This window comes from Capra hircus, chromosome 11 (assembly GCF_001704415.2).
Source record: "Capra hircus breed San Clemente chromosome 11, ASM170441v1, whole genome shotgun sequence".
NCBI lineage: Eukaryota > Metazoa > Chordata > Mammalia > Artiodactyla > Bovidae > Capra > Capra hircus.
Window position 1 is genome coordinate 95,455,454 of NC_030818.1, and position 22,378 is coordinate 95,477,831.

At 38.0% G+C, this 22,378-nt stretch overlaps 1 protein-coding gene across 3 annotated transcripts in view; it reads right to left on the reverse strand.

The window, feature by feature from the left end:
• The window catches only part of SCAI (suppressor of cancer cell invasion), a 108,785-nt gene that overhangs the window by 12,984 nt on the left and 73,423 nt on the right, over positions 1–22,378 (reverse strand). For 2 of the 3 annotated variants that reach the window (XM_018055761.1, XM_018055763.1), the window contains 9 exons: positions 20,605–20,701; positions 19,363–19,461; positions 19,054–19,206; positions 18,045–18,146; positions 17,359–17,460; positions 15,984–16,062; positions 14,152–14,251; positions 12,056–12,137; positions 22–94 (listed from right to left, as the gene is read on the reverse strand). In XM_018055761.1, the coding sequence (XP_017911250.1) occupies positions 22–94; positions 12,056–12,137; positions 14,152–14,251; positions 15,984–16,062; positions 17,359–17,460; positions 18,045–18,146; positions 19,054–19,206; positions 19,363–19,461; positions 20,605–20,701 (887 nt within the window). The remainder of the gene's footprint in view (positions 1–21; positions 95–12,055; positions 12,138–14,151; positions 14,252–15,983; positions 16,063–17,358; positions 17,461–18,044; positions 18,147–19,053; positions 19,207–19,362; positions 19,462–20,604; positions 20,702–22,378) is intronic. The other variant, XM_018055762.1, reaches the window with a different exon arrangement.

The window sequence follows — 22,378 nt, forward strand, 5'->3', positions numbered from 1 at the left end:
ACAGGGAATGAAAGAACATACCTTGTAAAGCTTTTGGATAGGCTGTAGGAGAAAGCAAGCAGACTAGTGGCTGTCCAAATAAGTTTGTGAAATTCTGTAATGTACAAGAATTTAAAACTTTCATTAAAGATTTGACCAATGACAGTTACTCAGTAATTTTCCAAAGCATATCACTAGTGTATAGATCAGGTTCTTTTACTCGTAAGTAGATGCAGAAATATCAGTAATGGCTCAAGAGGCTGTCATTCAAGTATAACTAACGTGCATAATAGGCTTTCTTAAAATGGTGACATTCATTAAGTGAACTATTGATTTTTAAAGGCACACACATGGTTGCAGTGTTTCAGGGAGAGGTCGCTTGGCTGTTTAAGAGGCCACTCCACTGAGCAGCACACCTAGGATTTACAAGGGCAGATTTGCCAAGATCTAGGAACTGGCTCTCAGCCTCACAGGCTGTAAAACCTGACTTACAGGTATGTGAAGGCTGGGTTCGTCTCTCGCTGTGAATCATGTTAATAGATCGTACAGAATGATGCATAAAACCAGAAGGTCAATGGGTTAATTTATGGTGAGAATTAAACTGACGCTCACTACTCCTGCATGATTAATACTGTCCTTTCCATAAAGGCAGAGCTACATGAGAAGTAAAATCATAAACTGTGTGGTAAAGCAACAGAGATAAAACTCCTAGGAGTAAACTTAAGAAGTGAAAAAACACCAAAACAACTAAAAACTACTTCTGAATGATAAACATGAAGACTTGAACAAACAGGAAGACATACTATGTTCTTAGAGGGAAACCCATTCTAAAGATAACATTATACTAATTTATTAAAATTTAAATCAACCTTAACAAAAATGGCCACAGATTTTTTTTTTCCCCCGTGCAATTCAAAGAAATTAGAAAGTGCATTTGGATAAGACACATTAGCCAGGAAAATTCTGAAAAAGAAGAGCAGGGGGACTTGCTTGGTGGTCCAGTGGTTAAGAATTCCTGAATAATGTGCTTCCATTGCTGGGGACACAAGATCAATCCCTGGCTGAAGAACTAAGATCCCATGTGCAATGTGATGTGGCCAAAAAATAAATAAAAATGAAGCTAAAAAGAGTAAAGGGGGGAAACTAGACTTATCAGATATTAAAACATATTTTAAAGCCTCAGCAATTAAAAATAAGTGCCTTAGCATAAAAGGAGGCAGAAAAACCAATGGAAGAAAATGAAGAGTTCAGAATTAGACCCCGAAATAGATGAGGCTTAAGGATATATTATAAGGATGATGGTTTGGCACTGGCAGGAAAAACTGACATCTATCTAGAAAACTCCATACTTCATACCAAAATCAAGGATGAATTTCTAATATAATCAATTTAAATATAAAAAATTAAATAGCAACAGTGCTGAAAGAAAATATAAGAAAATAAGGGTAACTTCTCTAATCTAGAATATCTTCCTGACGGTTGTAATTAAGACTGACAAACCCATTACAAAAACCAAAGGCTTGTGAATTGTAAAATACAGCATAAACTAAAGCAAAAGCCAGAAGATGAACTGGGGAAAATATCTGCAACTCACTTTGCAAAGGATTAATCTCCTTAATATAGAAAGAGCTTTTCCAAATCCATAAGAAAAAGACCACTGTTTCAACAGAAAAATGGGTACAAGGTAAGAGGGAATACAGTATTGACTGATTTTCATACATGTAATCTCCTTTTTCAGATAAACTCTTTTGGTAGATGATTCTATTAGTAGGTGTATTTGCTGCTGTTCAGTTGCTCAAGGTCATATAAATGTCTTCCGGCCTGTTATAGAATAAATTGGGTATTTCTGACATTTTACACTGCTCTAGAATTGTACAGATTATAAAAGTTTAAAAGAGCTTATTGGTGAACTCAACTTTACAACTTTAAAATAGTAAGTACATAGTACCTTTTCAAAGATCTCTTTTCTTCAATAGATACTCATTGAACCTACAAATCAGATACTGTTGTAGGTGCTAGGGGTATTGCAGTGAAAAAAAAACAAACCAAAACAAACAAAAAACAGATTAAAAAAAATCCTGTCTTTCTGGAGCTGACATTTAGATGGGGGTGGAGGTGGCAGGTAGTGACCTGCAGTAAACAAAATAAATAAAGTTATATAACATTACGGAGGTTGACAAGTGCTACATATGCAAAGACAGCAGAGTACAGCTGGCAGTAAAGCAAAGATTCATAATCAGAATCTATTTCAATTCCAAATCAGCCATCTTCTGCCCTGGTTTTATCAGTAAAACGGGGTTAACAGAAATAACACATTGGGTTACAAGGGTTAAATGTATTAATATTTGTAAAGTGCTTAAAATAGCACATGGTAACAGAAGCCAACTGTTATGATTATGAGAAAAATAAAGATAGGTGACTAGAGTGCTGGGGAGGCATATAATTTTAAATAAGTGAAAGTGAAGTTGCTCAGTCGTGTCCGACTCTTTGCAACCCCATGGACTGCAGCCTACCAGGTTCCTCTGTCCATGGGATTTTCCAGGCAAGAATGGGTTGGGGCAATCACAAAAAAGTGAACTAAAGTGGATAGGAAATGGCTGAATTTAATTCAGATGATCATTATATATACTACTGTAGGCAAGAATCTCCTAGAAGAAATGGAGTAGCCCTCATAGAGTCTGAAATGTAGTACTTGGGTGCAATCTCAAAAACAACAGAATGATCTTGATTTGTTTCCAAGGCAAACCATTCAATATCACAGTTATCCAAGTCTATTCCCCAACCACAAATGCAAAAAGCTGAAGTTGAATGGTTCTACGAAGACCTATTAAGACCTTCAAGAACTAACACCCAAAATATATGTCCTTTTCATCATAGGGGACTGGAATGCAAAAAAGTAGGAAGTCAAGAGATACCTGGAGTAACAGGCAAGTTTGGCCTTGCAATACAAAATGAAGCAAGGCAAAGGCTAACAGTTTTGCCAAGAGAACGCACTGGTCATAACAAATACCCTCTTCCAACAACACAAGAGAAAACTCTACACATGGACATCACCAGATAGTCAACACTTAAGTCAGATTGATTATATTCTTCGCAGCCAAAGATCAAGAAGCTCTACACAGTCAACAAAAACAAGACTGGGAGCTGACTGTAGCTCAGATCATGAATTCCTTATTGTGAAGTCAAGTGGGCCTTAGGAAGCATCATTATGAACAAAGCTAGTGAAGATGACAGAATTCCAGCTGAACTATCTCAAATACTAAAAGATGTTGTTGTTCAACTGTTGCACTCAATATGCCAGCAAGTATGGAAAACTTAGTAGTGGCCACAAGACTGAAAAAGGTCAGTTTTCATTCCAATCCCAAAGAAGGGCTATGCCAAAGAATGTTCACACTACCACCCAATAGACTCATTTTGCAGGCTAGCAAGGTCATGCTCAAATTTCTCCAAGTGAGACGTCAACAGTTCATAAACTTAGAACTTTCAGATTTAGAAAAGGGAGAGGAACCAGAAATCAAATTGCCAACATCCACTGGATGACAGAAAAAGCAAGGGAATTCCAGAAAAACATACACTTCCGCTTCATTGACTACACTAAAGCCTTTGACTGTGTTGACAAACTGGTGAAAATTCTAAAGAGATAGGAATACCAGATCACCATATTTACCTTCTGAGAAGCAAAAGTTAAAACTGGGCATGAACAACTGACTCGTTCAAAATTGGGAAAGGAGTATATCAAGGCTGTATATTGTCATCCTGCTTATTTAACTTATATGCAGAGTACATCATGTGAAATGCCAGGCTGGGTGAAGCTCAAGCTGAAATCAAGATTGCTGGGAGAAATATCAATAACCTCAGATATGTAGATAACACCATCCTAATGACAGAAAGCAAAGAGGGAACTAAAGAGTTTCTTGTTGAAGGTGAAAGAGGAGAGTGAAAAAGCGGGTTTAAAACTCAAACCTTCAAAAAACAAAGATCATGGCATCTGGTACCATCACTTCATGGCAAATAGATGGGGAAACAGTGGCAGACTTTATTTCCTTGGGCTCCAAATTCACTGCAGATGGTGACTGCAGCCATGAAATTAAAAGACCCTTGCTCCTTGAAAGAAAAGCTATGATGAAATAGACAATGTATTAAAAAGCAGAGACATCACTTTGCTGACAAAGGTCTATACAGTCAAAACTATGGTTTTTCCAGTAGTCATGTACAGATGTGAGAGTTGGACCATATAGAAGGATGAGCACCAAAGAATTAATGCTTTCGAACTGTGGTGTTGGAGAAGACTCTTGAGATTCCCTTGGACTGCAAGGAGATCAAATCAGTCAATCCTAAAGGAAATCAACCCTGAATATTCACTGGAAGGACTGATGCTGAAGCTGAAGCTCCAATACTTTGGCCACCTGATGCAAAGAACTGATTCACTGGAAAAGACCCTGATGCTGGGAAAAATTGAAGGCAGGAGGAGAAGGGGACAAGAAAGGACAAGATGGTTGGATGGCATCATTGGCTCAATGGACATCAGTTTGAGCAACTCCAGAAGATGGTGAAGGACAGGGAAGCCTGGCGTGCTGTCGTTCATGGGGTCACAAAGAGTTGGACACAACTGAGCAACTGAACAACAACAAAATTACGGAAAGCTCTATTAAGAGGCTTCAGTTAATTAAATGCCTGGAAAACAAAAAGTGTTCTTTGGAAGAGGATTCACAGTTGAAGGAACAGAATACAAAGATCCCAAGCAGAAGACTGCCAGGTATGTTTGAGGAAGAGCAAGGTCTGTGTGGCTGAAGAGAACTGTGATAAGGAGACCACAAGAGAAGATCAGAGATGCATTTGGGGGGTGGGGGAGAAGCATGAGAGCAAAAAGCATGAAGCCTTTACCCTTAGTGAGATGAGGAGCCTTCAGAGTAGATAAGTGACATAATCTGATTTACAGGCACACCCTGCAGGGGAACAAGGGCAGGAGGAGGAAGGAAGCCTAGTTATGAGGCTACTGCATTAATTCAGGGGAGAGATGGTGGTGGCAGTGAAGGTAGTTAAGATTCTGGGCATATTAGTTATAACCAAGAAACCATTCTGAAGTGGATGTGGGTGTGAGGCAAGGAAAAGTTGAGAATGAAACTAAGGATTTGGGCTCAGTTCAGTTCAGTCGCTCAGGTGTGTCCGACTCTTTGCAACCCCATGAATCGCAGCACGCCAGGCCTCCCTGTCCATCACCATCTCCCGGAGTTCACTCAGACTCACATCCATCAAGTCAGTGATACCATCCAGCCATCTCATCCTCTGTCGTCCCCTTCTCCTCCTGCCCCCAATCCCTCCCAGCATCACAGTCTTTTCCAATGAGTCAACTCTTCGCATGAGGTGGCCAAAGTACTGGAGTTCCAGCTTTAGCATCATTCCTTCCAAAGAAATCCCAGGGTTGATCTCCTTCAGAATGGACTGGTTGGATCTTCTTGCAGTCCAAGGGACCCTCAAGAGTCTTCTCCAATACCACAGTTTAAAAGCATCAACTCTTCGGTGCTCAGCCTTCTTCACAGTCCAACTCTCACATCCATACATGAACACAGGAAAAACCATAGCCTTGACTAGACGGACCTTAGTCAGCAAAGCAATGTCTCTGCTTTTCAATATGCTATCTAGGTTGGTCATAACTTTTCTTCCAAGGAGTAAGCGTCTTTTAATTTCATGGCTGCAGTTACCATCTGCAGTGATTTTGGAGCCCAAAAAAATAAAGTCTGACACTGTTTCTACTGTTTCCCCATCTATTTCCCATGAAGTGATGGACCAGATGCCATGATCTTTGTTTTCTGAATGTTGAGCTTTAAGCCAACTTTTTCACTCTCCACTTCCACTTTCATCAAGAGGCTTTTTAGTTCCTCTTCACTTTCTGCCATAAGGGTGGTGTCATCTGCATATCTGAGGTTATTGATATTTCTCCTGGCAATCTTGATGCCAGCTTGTGTTTCTTCCAGTCCAGCGTTTCTCATGATGTACTCTGCATAGAAGTTAAATAAGCAGGTTGACAATATACAGCCTTGACGCACTCCTTTTCCTATTTGGAACCAGTCTGTTGTTCCATGTCCAGTTCTAACTGTTGCTTCCTGACCTGCATACAGATTTCTCAAGAGGCAGGTCAGGTGGTCTGGTATTCCCATCTCTCTCAGAATTTTCCACAGTTTATTGCGATCCACACAATCAAAGGCTTTGGCATAGTCAATAAGGACTATAGTCATTAACTGGTATGGGGAAGCTGGACACAGAAGAGGTCTAGAAACTGTCCTGGGCATGTCAGCTTTGCAATCTCTATTGGAGTCACCAATGAGACATGTGGAGTACGTAGATTATATTCGAGTCTGGGGTTAACTGAGAAAGATTTGGGCTGGTGATAGAAATGTGGAAATTGTCAGCACAGAGATAGTAATTAAAGTCATGAAACTACTAAGGGCATCTAAGGAGTCAGCTGTAGCTAGAAAAGAAGAACAAGGATGGGGCCCAGGGATACTCCAGTGATAGGTCAGAAAGATGAGGAAAAACCTGTAGAGGAGACTGAGAAAATAAGCTTGACACCAGGCCTTTAGGATTGATGCTCAAACTGAAGCTCCAATGCTTGGGCCACCTGATGCGAAGAGCCAACTCTTTGGGAAAGTTCCTGACGCTGGGAAAGATTGAAGGTAAGAGATGGGGGCAGCAGAGGATGAAATGGTTAGGTAACATCACTGACTCAATGGACATGAGTTTGAGCAAATTCCAGGAGATGGTGAACAACAGGGAAGCCTGGTGCGCTGCAGTCCATAGGGTCGCAGAGTCAGACACAACTTAGCAACTAAAGAACAACAAGGCCTCACCTGCCCTAAGGCAACTGAACCACTTGAACTTAGATTTTGAAGGCCTTACAGAGAAGGGGATAGAAGTCAGAGCTCAGGGTCTGTCTAAAATGAGAGTCTAATAGAAAACCAGCCTTGCTAAACTGGAATCCCAAAGGGCTATACTCTTACTCTATGTATGTATGTGAAAGTCACTCAGTCATGCCTGATTCTTTTTGACCCCATGGACTATAAAGTCCACGGAATTCACTGTTAGGGTGAGCAAAATCCAAATTTCACACTTTCCCTAACTGCCATGACCATGCCTCAACAGATCACAAGGAAAATTTTCCTGGTGCTGAGCGGAATAGAGAAAGAGCAAGCAAAGGAACCAAACAGCCCTAAGGGTTTTAACTACAAGCCAGCCCTCTTGCATGTTTGCAGCCCAAATTCATACCACCTAGGTAATCCCAAACACATAGTCCCCAAGCTGCGCCTCTGTAGCAGAAGCACATGCAGATCCTCTCTGGATGAAAATATCATCATTCTAGGGTTCAGCGAATTTATCACAGAGAATTTTAAGGATACAAGAATAATCTAATCAAAGATAATCAAGCATACTGGGATACAGAAACAGCAATGGGCATCTTTGGGCAGCAAAAGCAGATTTCAGGTATAAGAATTACCAGATGGATAACAAATAATATGATAAGTAGGCCTATTAAGTTTAAAGAAATAAAGAAGAAACTTGAAAACAGAAAACAGGGAACTATAAAAAGGGCAATGAATCACTTGAAAAAAGAACCAACTAAAACTTTCTGAAATGAAAAATACCACAACTAATATAAAACTCGATAAATGAGTTTAATATCCAAGTTAGTCACAGCTGAAAAAAAAGGAATTTGTGAACTGAAAGCTAAATCGAAAGAAATCATCCAAGTTTCAGCCAGAGAAATGAAAAGATGGAAAATACAGAAGAGAGGTCAAGAGACGTGGATGACACAGTGAGAATGATGTATGTAAAATCAGGTCCAGAAAGAGATGAGAGAGAAGCCAAGCATGGCCAAGGTCTGAAGAGATAATGGCTAAGAATTTTCCAGCAGTAATGAAAAACTCTAACCTACAAATTCAAGAAGTCCAGCAACTCCCAACAGGTTAAATATAAAAGAAACAAAACCTAGATAACCACACAACACAAATGAGGCGATGGTCACACACAACACAAATGAGGTGATGTGGTAGCAAGGAGGAAATGGAGTGTGGCTGACTGTCAGAAGAACTCTTATGTAATTTTGTGTGTATGCCTTCATAGACCACAGCAACGTACAGCTATCAAACGCTTTAGGACAAAAACTGCTGAGATAAATATGACTGTTTTGACAAATGTATAAGTCATGTTCACTGGCAGGCATCCAGCTCTGTCATAAATAATTAAATACTCAAAGGATTTTCTTCTTCCAAAGGGGGGAAAAAAAAGCAGAACTGAAAGAAATGTTGGCCAAAATGATAGATGTTGTTTTTTTAACCCCACTAGTACTACATCACTACAGATGAGGCCTAGACCCTGATGGAAATTTGAGAGTCAACATGTGGGATACACTTGTTCTGTTAAGAGATCTTGGCGTTTCAATCCATCTCCTCTGAAACGAGACTCAGACTAGCATGAAAAGCACCTCTCTTTCTAAATGTAGAAACAGCCTGAGCGCTGAAATGAGCAAGACTGCTGGAGTCAATCAGGCGAGATATTTAAGCTCCACGGGCAGTTTCCTCAACTGTAAAATAAGGATAATGGTGCCTATCTTCAAATAATCATTCAACATACATTTACTAAGAATTTTTAAAGTATGAGGCACTGGGTATATAAAGATACATGTATAAGCAGATATTAATATAAACTCACACAGACTTCAAGGAGAACAGAGCATAACGCTAATAGATCTTTACATTCTGGGCAGAACAGTTGAGTCTGCTCCAGTGAGTATGACCCGACCAGGAAGAAAGACCTAAAGATACTGACACCCGAAATGATTCAATGAAAAGGCCCAGCTAGATCAGCGGTCTCCAACCTTTTTGGCACCAGGGACCGATTTCGTGGAAGACCAGGGGTGCAGGGATAGTTTGGGGATAATTCAAGAGCATTACATTTATTGTGAAATTTATTTCTAATTTTAATGCTGCTGATGATCTGACAGGAGGTACTGGTCCATGGCTCCTGAGCTAGATTGTCACACTGAGCAGCTCACTGTGACGACCCTGCCCACAACCTCAGAGATTCCAACCATTTTGCTAGCTTCCAACCTTAAATCTGATCAGAAAAGCAAAAATTCTGGGTCTCTAAAATGAAATATGAAGGAAAAGCACTAGAAGCAAATCATAATGTAGGAGAGAGATACCATGCAGAGAGAACTTTTAAAATGATCCTTGACATTCTCAAAGGAAAGACAGCGTATTTCAACCAGGATAAAAACCAATTATATATGTGCACGTATATATGTTTTACACACACCCGTCCATGTCTTCATGAAAGAAACATCCAGAAAACAAATGAAAAGCTCAATAAAAGGTTTAGAAGATAAAGGCGAAGGAATTTCCTAAAGAGCAAGACTGGAAGTTGGAAAATAACAGGCAAAAAAAATCTGAGGACTAGACCAGAAGGTCCAAAACTTGAATGACAAAAATTCTCAAAAGAAGAAAACAGAGGGGAGGAAATCACTGAAAAAACTCAAGAAAATGCGCAGAATTTCCAGACTGAAAGGACTCATGAACTACATGCCAAGTACCACAGTTAAAAGTAAAGCCAGACCAGGGCACTCTGTTAAGCTGAAAACACTAGTGACAAAGAGAAGAGCCTATATGTTTCCAGGGACTGAACAAAGGTCAGATGAAAGATCCAGAATTAGAATGCTTTGTACTTCTTAAGAAATATTAGGGGAAAAAAAGAAAGAAATACTAGAAATATTGAAGATAGGAAACAATGCAACAATGCTTCCCAGATTCTGAAGGGAAATAACTTCTGACACCAAAACCATCATTCAGGTGTGAGGGTAAATCAAAGACATTTGCAGAAGTATGAGACTTCGATTGTTTTTTTTGTTTGTTTGTTTTTTGTTTTTGTTTGACTTCGATTGTTTTATCTCATATTCATCCTTTCCCAGAAGGCTAGATTTTGCTAGAGATGCTGCACCAAAATGAAAGAATAAACCAAATGAGACAGTAATAGAGTGTCCAAGAGGAAGATAGGGGATTCAGGAAACAGGGGATCCAATATAAAAGAGAGATAAAGAATTCCTAGAATAATAATAAGAGATTCTGGGATGAGAGCTGTATAGTATGTGTAGAGGGCACCAGTCCAGAGGCTCTGGGAGATAATTTGTCCCAGAGATAAAATGATGCATCTGAACAACAGGAAAGATTAGACGACTGGTGAGGAGCTTGGGGTTGAATTTGTGATAAGTTCAGGGGGAAAAAAAAACAATAAGGAGCAAAGATAATATTATTTGCTCCAGGCAAAGTAGAAAGTTGCACAGGAAAGAAAAACTTTACTGTGTGGCTTAGCTGTTAAAACCATTGTACAGGACTTTCCTGGCAGTCCATTGGTTAAGACTCTGATTTGCCCACCGCATATGGGCTCCCCATTTCATTTCTAATGATCAGTTTGTTCTCAATAATTTAATTTTTTTAGAGGAGTAATAGTGCATGTGCCATCAACACCAAACAAACACAAAAATCTTTCCATTATTCCACTGTTATCCTGAGGCTCAGGGTATAGAAATCTAGAATTAACTCATGATATATAATTCCAATTATGCGCAGTGGTGTTTTTTAACAATCAACATCCCATACTCATTCTACATCCAAACGACACTGGAAAGAACATAACATGAATGATACATAACATGAATGATATTCTTGAGATTATAAAAGATGGTATCAAATATTGTCCAATTAAATTAAGTAGAAATTAACAGACTGCTAAAATACTTGTAATGCACACTAAATCATAGTAAGCAATTCACTTGATCTGGTGCATCAACATACTCTGTTACATCATTAAACAGAAGCAAATGACTCCTTTTCATTGACAAAGACACAGAACACTTTTTTGAACACTGTGAAGACACAAAATGCCTGGACTCCTCTGGCTTATATGTTTAATTGGGGTAGCAAATAAACCTTTTTCTTCAGCAACTTACCGCTCTCTCAAAAAGATTAAAAAAATGACAACAGCACACACAAGATTTAAGAAAGTACACAGCTAAGTTTCCTAAAAATCAAAAGCTGTAATGTTAAACTGGACAAAATGGGTGGCAGGAAACATGCTGAACAACTTAGGGTGGACTGGATGCTCCTGGAATTCAGACTTTAAAAAGTGAAACTAAGCATGAAAATTCAATGGAAACATATGCATTGGGCCAGCTTTCTTGGCTAGCAGACATTTCTACTGCTCTTCTGATATAAACCTATTAATGTTTGCGTCTCCATTTATTTATATGAACACCCACAAATGAAATAACTTTAATTGGCTTATCAGTGTTTCTAGCATATTTCTGAGCATACTGACCACTAATGAAATATTTGAACTACATAGACTCCAAAAACTCTTGTTTTCATTTTCCTATAAAATACTATAGTTTGAATTATAACATCCAACTTTAAAGGGTCTTGCTGCTGCCATTCTTTACACAACCACTGAAAATCTGTTTCAATATCAAAATATAAAACATGGAATTTTCACATTTGGTCCCTCTACTTATTTCAGCATCATTTCAGGGTCATCATCTTTCACTTACTGTCACAAATTTTAAAAAAAATTAAGTGCATCTAAAACAATTTGTGTAGATATTCAATGACTGTAACTATATAACATGGGATAGAAATTTCGCTTAGAGTAGCTCAGTGTGTAGAGGGGAAAAAGTATGAAAACTGGAAAAGAAAATTTGCCCATATACTTCCACCTCTATAAAAGAAAATATTCTGCGTTATATAACAAAAATAAACCTCCCACCAGAGATCTTGGAAATCTTGAATATTTTTTTCCTGCAGGAGGATTTATTATTTTCCACTGAGTGTCCATTCATGCGTTTTCTTCTTGTTTCTAGTCATAGCACCAGATCCTGACTAGCATGCACAACCTCAAAAGAAAAGAAAGACTAAATACAAATTGTGTAAAATTAAATAAAATAAAGCAAAATAAAAAGGCACACGTTCAGGTTGGTTACCTCGGGGTGGTGCTGTAGCGTCTAATGTGCGATGGAGTGCGCAGAACTTACCTTGTAAGCAACACTGTTGGATGAATCCACAATGATGAACAGCGGCTTCCTTGTGAAAGGGTAGAGATCTCCAGGATGGAGGCTGAGAAAACAACAACGATGGTAACAATGAATGACTGTATAACTCTATCGGCCGAGCCTCAGAAATCTTATTCTTCAGTTTGGTCTACTCACATCTCTTTTTCATCACAGCACTGAGAGAAAAACAAAGGTTAATTAAGCAGAAGACCAAAAAGTCTGTATTTATTGGGGTAGACAAGTGAGCAGTTTTATTTGGGGGAAAAAGAAAAAAAAAAAAAACCAAGACATAATAATTATTCAAGAATATTCAAGCTAGGGACTTCCCTGGTGGTCCATTGGTTAAGAATCTGCCTTCCCATGCAGAGGACGTGGCTTTGACCCCTGGTCAAAGAACTAAGATCCCACATGCCACAGGTCAGCTAAGCCCTTGTGCTACAACTGCTGAGCCTGCCCGCTAGAGCCCATAAGCCACGACCAGGGAGACGCCTACATCTCACAATGAACACTTCGGCATGCTGCAAGAAGACCTGGCACCGCCAAATGAGTAATAAATAAATGTTTTTTAGAAGAGAATATGCAAGCTAAAGAGAAGTCTATATATTTAGAGATGGATTAAACACACATGAAAATCTCAGAGGGCAGCATTTAGGGACTTATCTAGTATTTTAAAAGGTTCCTCCTAAGAACAGGTGAAAGTGAAAGTGAAGTCGCTCAGTTGTGTCCTACTCTTTGCGACCCCATGGACTGTAGCCTATCAGGCTCCTCATCCATGGAATTTTCCAGGCAAGAGTACTAGAGTGGGTTGCCATTTAACACAACCAGATTTCTATTTCAATGATTTTTTTAAAATCCATATCCAATTTAAATATTTTTCATGTTTTAAGCCACGGGTCCCCAAACTCTGGGATCTAATGCCTAATGATCTGAGTTGGAGCTGATATAATAATAATAGAAATAAAGTGTACAATGCATGTAATACGCTTGAATCATCCAAAAACCATCTCCTCCACCCTGTGCCATGGAAAAATTGTCTTCCACAAAACCTGTCCCTAGTGCTGAAAAGGTTTGGGACAGCTATTTTAAGCTATATCTCAATTTTGCAGACGGTAAGTGAGGGCTCCCCTCTTATTATTGCCTACATTTCCTCTGAACATCTGCATCAGAATCAGCTGGGATGCTTGTTATAGATACAGATTCACTGGTCCACAGAAGAACTACTGGACCCAAAGTCCAGTAACATGCATTTGAGGATCACTTCTTAAGATCACAATATTGGTGTGCATGCTCTTTCCCAGGGTTAGTGGACAATGCATGTATGTGAATAAATATTAATGTAAATATACAAAATGATGTGTCAATGAGCAGTATCATCAAACCCCAAGATATCTCAAATACAGGTTTTTCTAATATATATCACTTACAAGTAAGGTCAACTATAGCACTAACACATGGCTTGGGGAATCTTTCACTATTACATGTATAATAATTGAAACATTTCCCTCTCTGCCCTTCCTTAGCCACTCTTTAATTTGAAGAGCTATGTTTTTATGTAAAGTGTTATTAGAAATGCAGTTTCAAGCAAGGTAGTTTCCTCTATAATAAAATTGCTCTCTCTCAGCTAGAGAAATCCTAGAACTACAAACAGCCCAAGTAGTGAATGTGTTGAGCAAACTTTCATGGATGAAATTTACCTGAAATCATACAGTTAACTTCAGTTTTGTTGTATTATACCAACAGAACCTTGTATTAAAATGTTTATGTTGATATTAACATGCATCATGTCCTGAGTTATTATTTATGTACATATCTATTGCCTCCTCCAACTTGAATGAACAGATCTCCAGGGACATAATGGTGCCTGACATATAACAGATACTCAATAAAAATTTTTTAAGTATAAGCCAACAATTCTAAATATCTAAGGTAGTCAGAGCCTGAAATATTGCTGGAATCCAGATAAGTGTTATGAACAGTTGTCTGAGGGGACATTTCTAGTGCTAGAAAACAGTCCCCACTTCACTTAACATAAGATATAACTTTAATTTTTATAATAGGAAAGACACCAGAATACATACCAATGCATTTCCTTGTGGGACTGATTTCGTTTGTGGATGGCATCTCCATTTATAATATCTCGGTTACTATTAGTAAGTACCCCTCCAAAATCATAAGGACCTATAAAAACAGAAGGGAAGAATCCTAGACTTCAGTTGAAGAGTAACACTAATATGATGTTCAAATACAAAGGTACCGGGTGAATTTCTCACTGATACAAGTGGAAGATAATTTTAAAATTTTTTTATTAATTTAAAATTGAACACTTCAGTTAACACAGAATTTAAATATTTCAGCATGTTGCCTGTTTCAGCATTTTAAAAGATCATTGTCATTAGTTCTTCAGATAATAATGAGAAACAAAACAAAAATCTACTGTGTCCCATTATTCTGGGTTAAAAAAAAAAGGGGGATGGAGATCTGGGGTGTTTAAAATGATCTTTTCATTTTAAGCAAAATTAAAATCTCAAGTTCAACAAATAAAATTACTTAGATAAAAGAGTTGCAGAATGAAGTCCTAATGATTTTTTAAAATATAATTTTAGGGCTTCCCTGGTGGCTCAGACAGTAAAGACTGCCTGCAATGTGGGAGACCAAGGTTCAGTGATTTCTTAATTTTAAGTGAGTCACTAATTGTAAAAAATGTAGTGACTTGAAATAAGACTTGAAAATTCTCATTGACAAAAACTTCATGTAAGAAAAGAACTATCAAATATCAGTGTAGGGGAAAAATCCATTATCATTACTATTTTATCAACCACTGTAATTCCAGTTCGGGAATTGGCCTTTTCCCACTGGTGCTATCAGTTAGTTAAACTCTTGTATAAATGGAACAGCAACTATGAGATGTGAGAAATAATCTCTCTCAAAGGCCCTCTCAGTTAGTAAAAAAAGTACTTTTTGAAAAAAGTAAAACGAGATATCAACATGTTAGGTGGGGGTGCAGAATATTTGATATAATACCATGTTATAAGACATGGAAATAATTATTTACAAATAAAATCACTAACTTTATTACCAAAAAATTAGTTCATGATTTTGCAACACTTTTAATATTCATGTTATGCTTTATCCCTTAAAAAAACTACTGTAGTGAAAAGATTGATATTTATTTTGTTTTGTTTTCATTTTAACACTTTAAGAGGATCTGTAGGTCATGCAAGGAAGATGGCAGGGACATGCATTGTATAAAGGAATGCAAATTTCAACAAACAAATGAGGAGGAAAATGCTAAGGATGTTAAGAAAAAAATTTCTGTCCAGATAAAGATTTAACTGCCTTGTTTACTTCCAATTTACTTATCAATTTTGACCAATTTCATATATTCTAAACTCATATGTTCTGGACCATTTCATGGTTTTATTCTGAAATAGCATCCCAAATTTCTACAGATTGAATTGGTAAGACCAAAGAAAGGACACAAAACAAAATCATGTCAAGGACTTGAACTTTCACAGGTACAAAAGTACACTGATTTCTACAAGACTGTCAGCCACAGTGAAGCCTCTGACCAGATTCTCTAACGCACAAAAGGCTCAGAAAAATTCAGTGATGTGAAGCAGTAATTGGTTAGTCCCTGTATAATATATATATGTTTGCTTTTAGCAAATTTGTTAGTAACATATGTATGCAGCATGTGAATTTACTGATGATTTTTTTAACTTCCATGAATAAGACTTCAGCAAATAAAATAGGTATCTACAAGACTGCCAATTCAGCAAATAGACCAAGTTTCAAATTTAGGAGCCTCTCTAGAAAGCGTGAGACGGTTCGTGGGCTATGGGCCATCGCCTTGTAGAAAATAAAGAGAATTCAAGCCCTGCTCACAACAGGGAGCATTCCTTTATTGTACCTTCACTATCAGAACGACCTGTGGGGAAAACGCCAGTGGCTGACAGGTAAATCAGAAGCACGCTATTGGCAGGCAGCTCCTGAAATGGAAGAAAATCACACATACAAAACGACAAACAGAAAACAACAGTTTCATTGAAAGTTCGTGACATTTTACAGTTGTGAGGAGGGCTTCCCTGGAGGCTTACAGATCAAGAATCCACCTGTCAATGCAAGAGACACAGGTTCGATCCCTGGTTTCGGAAGATTCCACGTGCAACTAAGCCCAGGGGCTTACTAAACCATTCAATCGGTAGTAGCGACGGGCGGTGTGTACAAAGGGCAGGGACTTAACGCAAGCTTATGACCCGTACTTACTGGGAATTCCTCGTTCATGGGGAATAACTGCAATCCCTGATCCCCATCACTAATGGGGTTCAACGGGTTACCCACGCCTGCCAGCACAGGGTAGGCACATGCTGACCAGTCAGTGTAGTGCGTGTGCAGCCCCGGACATCTAAGGGCATCACAGACCTGTTGCTCAATCTCGGGTGGCTGAACGCCACTTGTCCCTCTAACCACAACTACTGGGCCCGTGCCCTCTAGAGCCTGTGCTCTGCAAGAAGAAAGGTCACAGCAATGAGAAGCCCAAACACCACAACTAGACAGTAGCCCCTGCTCACTGCAAGTAGAGAAAAGTCCGTGCAACAACAAAGACACAGCACAGCCAAAAATAAACACATAATCAAGTTGTGGGGAAAACGAGGACCTAATTTAACATACTATGGTCTTCTTCAAGAGAAAAATCATTCCTGTTACTTCCAACTTGCAATTGTCTACACAGCAGAGATTCATTATTAATCTATAACTACGGCCCAAAGTTTTAAAGGTATTCTCTGTTTCAAAAACATCATTTAAAGAATGTTCTCTGAAAACTTAAACCGGAGACATAAAGATCCCAACTACAGGTCTAAAAGACAAGCTTCTGTCTGTGCCTTTCTATACATAAACTGAGTGGAATCCCCTATTCCGTGGTTCTTTCAGATGACCAAAATGTTTCCCAGAGTAGCCTGAATTTGGAACACACCTATACAGTCTGCTCCTGCTTTTCAGTTCTGCATTGACTGTTAGGCCTAAAGCAGCTGAGTTAGAAAAATCCAGATGAAGTAGAATGATAATTAATCAATATTCTCATTAATTAATGGTAGGGATCATTCCTAATGTCATATGCAATTTCTACTCCAAAAATAGCTATGATTAGGATATTCTAAAGGTAGTTTTCATTTTCATATTTCTCCTAAATTCTTGACTCAAATATTCGAGAGAAGAGTGACTCTCAGATTCCATTTAAGCCATATCTTTCCCTTACATAGTAAGAAGTACTGGATGATATATACCTTAAAAGATGCTGCTAAGAAAGTGTATAGTTGGCTGAAGGTTGGTTTGTAGAGCAGATACTTGTGGGGGTTTTCTCGCCTGGTAGGCTTGTCAGCTGATTCCTATATTTACACACAGAAAACAATGCAAACACAGTTGGTCTTCTGCATCCGTAGGTTCCGCATCCACGGATTCACCCCACCACAGATCAAAAATATTTGAAAAATATTTTCCAGGAAGTTCCAAAAATCAAAACTGGAATTTGCTGTGCACCAGCAACTACATACATAACATTTACATTGTATTTATAGCTATTTACATATAATTTACATTCTGTTAGATGTTACAAGTAATTTAGAGATGATTCAATGTATATGAGAGGATGTGTATAGGTTATATGTAAACATTATGCAAAAACTTTACAGGAGGGACTTGAACATCTGAAAGTTTTGGTATCCAGAGGGTTCCTAGAACCAATGCCTCGTGGATACAGAGGAATGACTACAAAACGTACTTGACGCGTAGATTATCAATGTCTATTTTTACCCTCTTCTTTATCAAATATCTTTTTAAAAACTGTCATTATGCTGATCTTTCTCTCCTGTGTCTCATCAGAGTTCTTTATTCACACTTGTGGCATTTGGTGAATAACAGCATTCCATGAGGAGCAGAAGCAGCAAACTGCAAATGTAGGGAGAAAAATCACCTGCATTCCTGGTTTATTCATCTGGGAAGCTAAATTCATTGGCTCCCTTTCCAGGGCTTGTAACATCCGGAACATGTCAACAGTTAGTTCACTGAACTTAACCTGCAAGGAAAACAAGTCTGACCGTTAATGTAGTACACAGACCTTAAAGTGTTTAATCACATTGTTATTTTTGACTTTTATATGTACCTGATGACACTGGATATTTTATTCTCCAGCATTTTATTATGAAAAAATTTAAAAGGCAGAAAGTTGAAAACAGTGACACCCAAACGCTCAATAGCCAGATTCTATAATGTTAACATTTCTTTATATTTGCTTTGTAACATCTTGCCCTATCTATTAATCCATCAATTTCCAGTTTGTTTTGTTTTGTTTTGTTTTTGCACACCACACTGCATGAGGGATCTTTCCCAACCAGGTATTGAAGTGGAAATGCAGATCTTAACCACTTGGACCACCAGGGAAGTCCCTCCACAGGCAGATTTTTTTTTTCTTTTAAAAAGCAGTCATGTAAACACAAGAGACCTGTATTATATCCCATAAAACATGCTGGCTGTTGGCAAAACAACGAGGCTGAAGTATGACCATGGCCCATTTTAAAATCACTTTATTACATTTTAGCACTACATAATGTTTAAGTCTGTATCCTGGGAATCCACTGGCAGTCCAGTGTTTAGGACTCAGCACTCTCACAGCCGAGGCCCTGATTTCAATCACTAGTTGGAGAACTAAGATTCTCACAAGCCACATGGCATGGCAAAAAAAAAACAAAAATAAACAAACAAAAAAAATTGTATCCTTTTTCATATTAAATAGTACTTCTACAGAACTTCATGTAGGCAAGGTTTTAATTTTGGTGGGGTTTGGGCGGTCTTGTGGGATTAAGATCTCCAACCAGGGACTGAATGGATGTTAGGATATTTACAAGGAAATCATAATTCTGTAACAATCAAAAGCGCTATTTTTTAAGGTGACTTTTAAGCATAATTCCTTCACAATTCTTTACCTGGTTATTACAATTACCAATAATGAGTGCATCAGCCAGAGACAACTGTCCCACAATCATGCCTTGTTCCAGCAATGGGGCTCCCGTTTCAGCAAGGCGATTAGATGTGATAACAATGGTATTATCATCATTTAATACCATTACAGGGTCCGCCTGGAGAACAAGCAATACTGTAAGTGGTTTACTGCCAAGACAAAACATCACTGTAATAAACTATTCCTTCTTTTTTACATATCCACATAATAAATATGTACACCACATATGCATTTACTTATATAATTCTGACAACCTTTCTTGTCAAGAACTGACCTCAATGAAAGCTGCTACTTCTTGAAGTACCAGGTTCCATTCCACTTGATCTTCAGTATTAAAGCGGTGAGTATAATCTTCAATTTCATCTGACAGTTCCTGATTTCACAGTATCACAAAGGAAAAATGGTTATAGGAAAAAACACATAAAATAGATACCTATATTGTACTATAATCCTGATGGAAACTGTTATAGTTAAGAAGTTTGATTATTATCAATATACAGTACCAATTACAACCAAAACAAAGAGTGAAAATTACACGAACTTGCTTCAAAATCAAAAATTCCAAAATGATACACATCAGTAAGATCTTCATAGAGACCTAGTGACGCACACTGCTCAGTACTAATCAGCACTGGCTTTATTAAAAGGAAACTCTTAAAGGTAACCCCCCCAATTTTTAACATTAAAAAATGAACATAAATTCTTTCGGGTTGATATTATACTGTTTCTTTTGGAAACAGTCCTATTAGTAACTGGGAATAGAGAAAGAAAGTTTGTCAAAACTAGCATGTTATACTGAATCACTTTGCTAGATACCTGAAGCTAACACAATACGGTAAATTAACTATACTTCATTAAAAAAAAAACAAAACACTAGCATGTTATACTGAATCCCTCTGCTTTACACCTGAAAATAAGACAATACTGTAAATCAACTGCACTTCAGTTAAAAAAAAAACTAGCATGTTACACTTAAACACCAAAAAAATCAAGAAGTATGCCATTGAAATCACTAACTGAATAGAGTGTGACCAGAACTTAGCAAGGAATATTTACAGATATTAAGTGAATCTAGAATGCAGTTAACTCTGATTATCTGAATTAATGAAGGACAGAATGCAGAAGACATACTAAAAGAGGGAATAACCGAAACTCATTCATACATCACCTTTATAAAACATTCTGTACTTGTTCTTGACCTAATTTTTCAATTATTTTATCTTAAACTAAATATTTTAACTTTTGTTTGCATTTGCCAACCACTCATTAATGAGTGATGAAATGTAAAATGAGCTGAGGGGACAAAAGCAAGAAATTAATACAATTATCTCTGGTAAGTATGTTTGAAACATGAAGAGAGCTGCAAAAATTTTTTATCATTACCCTTGGCAGAAGTTACCATGCTCTGAAAGTTGTAATGATTTAATTATCAAAATTATTTTAACCTTATCTATTTTAAAAAACAAAATTACCAACAAATCATCAGAAATCAGGATTTTAATTAAAATACATTTACCTTTACCAGATCCTTCACAACATCCATTTTGTTGAGAAGAAGACAAACTACTATAAATCTTGCATAGTATCGTAGCTTCTTAACTACCAACTCAGGTCTATGGTAGATAAATGGAAAATTATTCATTAGATTAAAAACAAAATTATGTGACTTGATTTTTCTAACTTTCTGATAGTTTTTAAACTCTTGATCCTATTTTGCACAGTTATAAACACTGTTTCACATAATCTATAGTTTTTTAATACATTTTTTACTCAATGATTCATCACATTGTTCATTCATACATTAATTTTTCAACAACTATCTACTGAAACTTAGATGCACCAGGTACTATGCTAAATAGTAGATTAAAATCATTAGAAAAAGAAACTTAGACATAGTCCGTTCCTCACAGATCTTATAGACAGAAACGTATGTAAAGTATAGAGGAGACAGATAAATACTTAAAACAGTGGAATAAATATTACAATGATAGTGTTGCAGTTAAAAGGAAAAGAAGAGGAATGTGTTTTTCTTTTCTTTCCTGAGAACAAAGAAGAAAGAGAAGAGGGAGCAGGCCTGGTCACACCTAGTTTTTATTTTAACCATTGCTAATTCAGCAAGTTTGGAAAACTCAGCAGTCGCCACAGGACTGGAAAAGGTCAGTTTTCATTCCAATCCCAAAGAAAGGCAATGCCAAAGAATGCTCAAACTACCACACAATTGCACTCATCTCACACGCTAGTAAAGTAATGCTCAAAATTCTCCAAGCCAGACTTTAGCAATACGTGAACCGTGAACTGCCTGATGTTCAAGCTGGTTTTAGAAAAGGCAGAGGAACCAGAGATCAAATTGCCAACATCCGCTGGATCATGGAAAAAGCAAGAGAGTTCCAGAAAAACATCTATTTCTGCTTTATTGACTACGCCAAAGCCTTTGACTGTGTGGGTCACAATAAACTGTGGAAAATTCTGAAAGAGATGGGAATACCAAACCACCTAACCTGCTTCTTGAGAAATCTGTATGCAGGTCAGGAAGCAACAGTTAGAACTGGACATGGAACAATAGACTGGTTCCAAATAGGAAAAGGAGTACGTCAAGGCTGTATATTGTCAACCTGCTTATTTAACTTCAATGCAGAGCACATCATGAGAAACGCTGGACTGGAAGACACACAAGCTGGAATCAAGATTGCCGGGAGAAATATCAATCACCTCAGATATGCAGATGACACCACCCTTAGGGCAGAAAGTGAAGAGGAACTAAAAAGCCTCTTGATGAAAGTGAAAGAGGGGGGTGAAAAAGTTGGCTTAAAACTCAACATTCAGAAAACGAAGATCATGGCATCCGGTCCCATCACTTCGTGGCAAATAGATGGGGAAACAGTGGAAACAGTGTCAGACTATTTATTGGGGCTCCAAAATCACTGCAGATGGTGACTGCAGCCATGAAATTAAGACGCTTACTCCTTGGAAGAAAAGTTATGACCAACCTAGACAGCAGCATATTGAAAAGCAGAGACATTACTTTGCCGACTAAGGTCCGTCTAGTCAAGGCTATGGTTTTTTCTGTGATCATGTATGGATGTGAGAGTTGGACTGTGGAGAACGCTGAGCGTCGAAGAATTGATGCTTTTGAACTGTGGTGTTGGAGAAGACTCTTGAGGGTCCCTTGGGCTGCAAGGAGATCCAACCAGTCCATTCTGAAAGAGATCAACCCTGGGATTTCTTTGGAAGGAATGATGCTAAAGCTGAAGCTCCAGTACTTTGGCCACCTCACGCGAAGAGTTGACTCA